General features: G+C 49.7%; 1 protein-coding gene across 1 annotated transcript in view; it reads right to left on the bottom strand.

Annotated features, from left to right (window-relative positions):
* Positions 1-2,627: 2,627 nt before the first annotated feature.
* GPRC5A (G protein-coupled receptor, class C, group 5, member A) overlaps positions 2,628-7,641 on the bottom strand; it is a 15,142-nt gene continuing 10,128 nt past the window's right edge. The window contains exons 2-4 of the mRNA XM_012655807.1: positions 6,099-7,027; positions 3,945-4,003; positions 2,628-3,650 (exon numbers count right to left, since the gene is read on the bottom strand). Of these exons, the coding sequence (XP_012511261.1) occupies positions 3,558-3,650; positions 3,945-4,003; positions 6,099-7,020 (1,074 nt within the window). The 5' untranslated portion in view covers positions 7,021-7,027 and the 3' untranslated portion in view covers positions 2,628-3,557. The remainder of the gene's footprint in view (positions 3,651-3,944; positions 4,004-6,098; positions 7,028-7,641) is intronic.

Genomic DNA, 7,641 nt, shown 5'->3' with positions numbered 1-7,641 from the left:
GACAGAGGAAAGTGGGAGAAATGCTTAAAATACATGATGACTGTGGTCATTTTATCTGATTCTTTACTCAAACACTCTCTTGGGGAAAGCGTCTAGAACTGACCACACAGGTGCTGGCAGTAGAAAGAGCACAGAACCAGAAACCTGGCCCTGGGTGTATTAACTCCATCCGGCCTGCGTTTCCTCCTCTGTAAAATGAGGGCTGTGGAGAACCAGCTAGGGGATCTCTGTGACCTCCTCAAACCCTGAAATCTGAAGCACTGGAGTGTTCCATTCTGAAGGGTCAAGACAGTGGTAGAAATCCGGAGGATGTGGAGATCGTGGTCAGGCAGCAACGCACAGACCCATCTGCATCCTTGGAACATCCTGAAGCCAAGAAGGGCAAAGCATTGTCTGCCCTAGGTAGAAGAAATTCCAGGCCGGGCAGTAGTCCTGGTACTCAGGAGGCTGAGGCAGGAGGATCGCTTGAGTCCAAGAGTTTGAGGCTGCAGTGACTGATGATTGTGCTACTGCACTCCAACCTGGGCAACAGAGCAAGACCCCATGATGTAGAGGAAGGAGGAGGAGGAGAGGGAGAAGGGGGAGAAGGGGCAGAAGGGAGAAGGGAGAGGGAGAAGAAGAACGAGGAGAAATTCCAGAAATTGACCACAAGGTTGGTCCTTTCCAAAGAGAACAATCTACACATTTGGAGGCTAATTTCTCAGATCCCGGATCTCAGCAGTCAACACTTGAGAAAGATTTTTCTGAAGCTGCTACCTCCACTTCTGAAATCATGCCGTGTTTCAGACTGGGGCCGGGACAGCAGCAAACCTGCAAACCCTCGGAGCAGAAAGTGGGCAAGGAAGGAAAAGACCATCTGGGCACAGTCCAGTTCTTAGCAGTAATGATAAGTCGAGAACTGAAGGAAGGAAACTCCTAATGCATGGGGAAAGAATGGGTTCATGCTGCATTTCCAGGGCCAGGCTGTACTTTGTGTTCTGGCACACTTTTCCTGACAAAAAGCCAATGTTCTCACCACATAAATACCAGTTGACATTAATAACAATAGCGCATGAGACCATTATCTGTAAAGATGCCAGATAGCAAGCAAATGGGCTGGAAATACCTTGGAGAGTTTCACAGAAATAAGACAAAGAGCAAAGCAACTCTGCCAAAGGAGACCGAGAGCAAATTCTCCCAAGATGGTGGGAGGGAGGAAGCAAGTAGCTCATAAATACAAGCCTCTTAAAGCGGGGTGCGTTTGCCTCAAACCTACTCAGTATCTGCAGCTCCGTTCCGCGCCCCCCACGGGAAAGCAGCTTCAGATGGCTGCTGTGTGAGGCGCTGGCTCCCTGAGTGCTGATGCCCGAGGTGTCACCGCCATCAAGTGGAACCGCGGGGTATGGCAGCCGCGGCCAGCCTCAGCGTTAGGAGAGAGGCACAGAGAGACTCGGTCTGTTTTGCGCTGACGGTGAAAGATGAGAAAAAGGCTGCCGAGTTTTATTTCATCATCACCCACTTAGCTCAAAGGCGATGCCACTTTGGTTCCCCACCATCCATCAACTCAGGGCCAGGCCGGGCCACATCTGCACGTCTATTTCAGCCCAGGTGGAGGTGGAGGCCTTTCTAGGAAGGCCTTTGACGTCGAAATCCTCCTCTCCAATACAATGACTCTCAGAGGCCAAACCTCCTGCCGCTGCCGATCCTTTTCCCTAAAAAGAAACCCGACTCAGGGCATTTTGTTTTTTCCTTTCACTCCTCGGTCTTTGCTTGGTCGATGGGACGAAGACCAGAGAAGGAAAGAGGGAAGGGAGTGTGGATTTCTTGAGCACCTACGCTATGACAGAACGTACGTGAAACCATGTTGTTTTCTCCTCACAGCAGACCTCATTGGGCCATGCCTCTTGGGAAAGACTAGAACAGTCTAGAGGGATCCATATCATTATTTATCATTCTCCCTTTTCAGGACAAAACTAGGCTACTGTGAGTGCAAACCCTATCAAGCAAACCTTGAGGGACGTAAACACCCCTAACTCGGCGTGTCCTCCGTTCACCTCTGCCTCGCCTCACCTCCGCCCCACGCTGCTTCTTCCTTTGGATGAAAAGCAGTGTCCGGCTCTCAGGAGGGAACTCCCAGCTCAGCTATGAATTTCTACATCCTGTTCAGTTTCTATGCATAGCAATTCTTTTCTTTTTTTTCTGCCACCAAAGAGAGATTTCCTATTACTCTGCCCCACAAAGCTGTTTCTTGGATTAAGTAAATATTAATAATAATTGTTTGGTATCATGTCTTTGCCAAGAGATACTGTGAACTAATTCTGTTAAACACAAAGGGATTTGGATCTGTCCCCTCCTATAATTAAAGTTTGGGTGAAACAAGAAACTGGCTCTGAGGCCTCTTCCCTGTCTTTCTTGGGCTGCCAAACCCCATTCCAAGGTTGCCACTGCTCTGCCTGCCTGGAGCAAAACCTCAGGACCCATGACAACCCTAGCTCTCTCACCGTTGACAGCTTCGAAAATTGTCAGGAAGACACACACTTGTTTTAGATGTCACAAGAAGAAGGAGAGACGCACGGAGAAGGGCCGAATGCAAAGCAGGGGAACTGAACCTTGAACTTCAGCTCCAACATGAAGCCTCCAGGGCAGGCCGTGGTCCCTCCCTCGGTGCCTAACACCCACCACGACAGAGTTGCCACCACATCTTTATTGCAAATCCAGGGGAGTAACTGATTACACCAGGAACACTCCTCCGTTAGTAGATGATGCGGGAGATAAATACAGTGTGAGTCTATGTACAGAGGCTGAGGGGCAGGGAGACGGGAGGAGGGCAGGGATTTAGAGCAAGAACAGCGCACAAATTCTCCTGGCCAGGAGCGGGTGGGCCTGTCCTTGCTAGTGAGGTCTGGAAGAACTCCTGGTTAAGTCCATGGAGAAGATCAAGTTTGGAGGTGGTGCAAGAAGAGAGGGGTGACCTGTGAACTGTGCTGGGAGCTGCAGGGCCCTTACAATGACTATTCGGGGCCACAGAGATGAGTAGGTTTAGGGTGACCTTTAGCCTTTCCTACCCAGGCAAGAGGGCGAGGGGAGGGACGGTACCAGGAAGTTGGTTTCCAGTGTAGATTTAGGCAGGCTGGGCTGAAAGACCGGCCTTTGCTGGTTTTGCTGAGACCTGCAGTTCTGCTCTGGGACAAATGATCCTCACAAAGCCCACTTTGGGTCAGAGGAGTTGGTCCCTAAAGCTGAGCGAGCCGGTGTGTGGTCAGATGACCAGATCTTTCGTCCCGTGTAAAATGACAGGAATAGCGAGTCTAACCCTGAGCTGCCTGAGACGCCCACTTAACAGATGTGTCCCTAAGCATGAGACAAAGGAAAAATACTATGATGCTGCTAAGAACCCGAGTGGTGTTAGCCCACATCTGCCCAGTGTGGGAAGACGGCGGTTGAGGCTGGGGAGGGGCAGCTGTCCCCATAGCGTTTTGCACAGTTTCCTTAGAAGACTCAAGATCTGGCCCACATCCCTTTGAGCTCCTGGCTGGGTCTTCCGCCTGGCTGTGTTCCTCCTACTCTTCGGAGCAGAGCTAACTGCCCTCTTTCCTCCCTTCATAGTTGTTGTAAGGGCTGGCGGGTGCCTGGGCCCGTGGAATGGAGAAATCCTTTTGGGGAGCCCGATTCTGAAAAGGAAGCAACCATATCATTAAAGCCCCCCAATTCCTGGCCATTTTAGCAGATCTGCGGTCTGGGCAGGAGGCTAATTCCCTTCCTCTCTCCCAAGCCCTCCTCTAATTCCTCCCTGTGCCAGCACCTGTTCTGGCCCCCCAGCCCCAGGGGGCAGATTTCCGGGAAAAACACCAGCATCCTCTCAAGGTAGCCAATTAGGGGCCATCACAATGGTGACATCATCTGCTCCCAAAGGAGAAACATTCCTGGGGGCTGATGCCACTGATGAGGAGAAAGAGACCATTTACCTGTAGCTGAAAGTGGGTGGAATAGGGGGCATAGAGCGTGTCCCCCACCTCTTCAAGACCTGAAACAGGGAGAGGAGAAATTAAAGAATTAGGGGGGCCCACCTGCACTCACTCCGTTGTACCTCTTCTCTCAGTGTGACACCTTGTCTAATTACCTCTCTCCAGTCGACTTTAAGTTTCTTGCAGGGAAGGACTATGTCCTCAAGCCCAGGGGAAACTAAGCACAATATTGGTTGAATAAATGAATAACTGTGATCACCAGGGAAACCCCTTTCCAAAACTTCACCAAAGCCCCACCTTATCCTACGACCTTCAAAAGCACATTTGAAAAGTTATAAAAAACAAAAACAGTCTTTTCAGATATAGAGTTGGTCAGAGGTGTGCTCAGAGTGAGCCTCACTGGAGATTTACCTGCTTCCTTAACTGCCTGACAAGGAAAACATATATATTCATATCACTTTCCTTGGGAAGGGGCGGAATTTAGGGCCAACTGTTTTGTGTGCATTTTGGGAAAATCAGAAGGTTTTAAACTTGGGAACAGAAGGGTAAACACATGCAATCATCATGAATGCAATTTAAAGCAATTCATTTATTTCCCACCAAATTTACCTGCCCAATTTGTTCAAGAAATACTTAAACTTCTATTAATATATGTAAGATGTTGTGGACTACATAAGGATTGATCCTTGCCTCGTGGCTGACACTGGAGAGGAAGGATGATGTGACAGGTACCTACATAACGACCGAATGAGACAGAGCATTTCAAAGTCCCACAGATGCATGGGACGCAGCGATCCCTGGGGGAGAGTGAGGAACGCCTGACTCTGGAACGGGGCAGGAAGCGGGAAGACGGAGGCCGCACAGGACAAGGACAGAAGCACCTTGAGCCCGGACAGAGGCAGGAAAGCGCAGTGACTTGGTTCGCCCGGAACGGAGAGGTTATTGGTTCCGACTCTGGAAGATTTGACAGGAGCCAGTGGGGAACGTGGGCAGCAAAGTGTGGTGGCCAGAGAAGCATTTCGGGGAGAGGAAGCTGACAGTGGCCCACAAAATGAACAGAGGGAAGGAAGAGTCGTCAGGGAATGACAACAGGGAGCGCAAGAGTGAGATGAGGTGACAGAGTGAAGCCATGGGAATGGACAGGACAGACTGGGCTGGTAAAATATGCCCTGCTGCCCTCCTCCCCTCCCTCCATTCCTCCCAGTGCCCAGGAGGGGGCCCCCAGCCGCGTGAGAAGCACCAGGCAGTGTGACCCCTCAGGCTCTAAGAGCAGAGAACAGACTTCCTGTCAGCTGGAGCCTAGAACTTGGCCTGGGCATCCCTGACTCCTGGCCCAGAACCATCCATCTCCTGTGATTAGACTCAAGACCAATATAAACCCTGGAGACCAAGGAATACACCCCTCTGGGCAAGGGCAGTTTCCGGCTCTCAGTTTAGCCTTTTTTTTTTTTTTTTTTTTATGAGAACAACACCAGAACACCTGGCTTCATAACTACAGGCAAAAGGGAAATCATTTGACTCTTTTGTGTCAGTTATGATCTCTTCCCTCCCACGGGCCCAGAGACACGCAATAAAATGTGGCTCTCGGTGCTAAACCAGAATCCTCCACAACTTTATGCAGATTCCTGCTGGTTCATGATAAAAGGGCTTTCTCCCTTCTTTTCCCTCTCATCACTGCAGGAAATCATGGTTTGGCTTTAGGCACTCAAATCTACAAAGGCTCCCCATTTCTGGAAGGAATGCCTAGTTATCTTTTGTAAAGAACACAATTTCACCTACTTACCACTAGATATCGCTAGAATTTTTCTAGTCACTCTTTTTCCATTTCTTTGCTCCATCTTGTTTTGATTGAGAGGAACCTCCCTGGTGTTCCGCCCTACTGGAAATTACACCACAGACAAGGAGAGGTGGCGAGGGGCCTCCCCTGTCTGTCCCACGAGTAGAAAATACTAAATTAAGACTCCAGAGGCCAGCTTCTGGTTCTATCTGTCCCTAACTGGCTGGAGGATTTTAAGCAAGACCTGAGCCTTGGGGAACTTTTCTATGCTATCAGGGTACAATCTGGAAAATCTTGCATGTTCCCTACAGTTATAACATCCCATGATTCTCCCTCATCTTTCTACATGGGGTTCTTCCCTCAACCAGGCTGCCTACCTTGGGTGATTTCCTCTTGAGAGTAGGCTCTGTTTTCTACACCATAGCTCTTCTTCATGAGTTGTGGTTTACAAAAAGCATCCTCGACAGGGTAATCCATGGAGTTTCGTTGCTTTGTGAGAAGCAGAAACTCAGGTACCACATAAGCCAACAGGAAAACCCAGCCATTGGCCACCAAGGCAGTGCTGAGGATGGTGTCATCCCACCTTTCCTCAAGGGCAGGAATCAAGAGCAGGACGATCCATGCCACCCAGATGGCAGCAGAGAGGAGCATGGTGACGCAGATGTGGGCCCCATGTCTCTTCCAGCCAGTGAAGGATCCACAGAAGGCAAAGGAGGACATGAAGAAGGTCAGCACCATCAAGAGGAGGACATAGATGAGCAGCAGGACAAAGTCTTCATTGCGACGAGAAGCAGAAAGCTCAGCAAAGATATTGACGTTGGTCCTATTCATGGTCAGGACGACATATTCAACAGCGATGACGTCCTGTACCAGGCTGAAGCCCACCGCCAGGCCCAGAGTCACCAGCATGGAGAGGGGCTTCCTCCCACGGACTAGCTTCGTCAAGTTGACAGCATGAGCCAGGAGGCAAGAGAAGCAGATGGAGAAGAGGACCCCAAAGAGGAAGAAGCGCGTGGGCCCCGTGCCCCCATCCAGTCTGATGATGAAGGCGAAGGTGAGGCCAAAGACCCCCAGCACACCCAGGAGAAAGAGGAACTGGGTCGGGAGCATTTTCCGCCTGCTGGAGTCCTGCACCTTGCAGACTAGGGCCAGGAGAGCGAACATGAAGACCACCGAGGTCACAGCCCCAGCTGCAGCCACCGCTTCTAGGACGATGCCCCAAATCTCACCAGTATCACAAAGTCTGTGGTACCTGGAGGCCAGGTCTTGGCGGCAACCACTGGGGGTTGTTGTAGACATTTCGGTCCTGCAGAAAAGTAGAGAGGGGGAGGGTGGTGAATCTCTTAGCACAGTCCTCAGACACAGAGGCCTGAAAAAGGATTAGGAAAACATTTTGTATGTTTTGCCCTTGACCTTACCACACTGGATAAAGCTACTGACTTTTCCCTACCTGTTGTGGCAAATTCTAAGGACCAATGAAGGGAAGGAACAAAGCTCATATTTCGCTCCCTACAATTTAACTATTATATATTCACCTTGAAGCCAGAGGGCCTAACGCTCTGAGAAGGTGTTTCTGAACCTAATTTCAAAAAACATAATAATACAAATAAACTGCCAGGGCTCCTGGTATTTTAGGGTAGTGTTTTCTTAGGAATTAGTGAATGTGGACGTATCTAATCTTAAAGTTAACACTTTAATCATAATTTAGCAGTGTTGAGTTTGCTCCACCTTTGACCCCGTTTCAGATATCATTTGTAAGCATCCCATTCTCTCATGGAGGAGAGGAGTTACCCGAACTGCAGAGTTTTCTACAGAGAACAAACATTCACTTCTAAGCTGCTGGATGCTCTTCTTAGGCTCTGTGGTTTCTTGTTAGGAGGGATTTTTTTTCCTCCTCTTAAGATTTTTAAAGATGGCTCT

This window comes from Propithecus coquereli, unplaced genomic scaffold (assembly GCF_000956105.1).
Source record: "Propithecus coquereli isolate 6110/MARCELLA unplaced genomic scaffold, Pcoq_1.0 Scaffold487, whole genome shotgun sequence".
NCBI classification, from domain to species: domain Eukaryota; kingdom Metazoa; phylum Chordata; class Mammalia; order Primates; family Indriidae; genus Propithecus; species Propithecus coquereli.
This window is presented reverse-complemented; position numbering and strand designations above follow the sequence as displayed.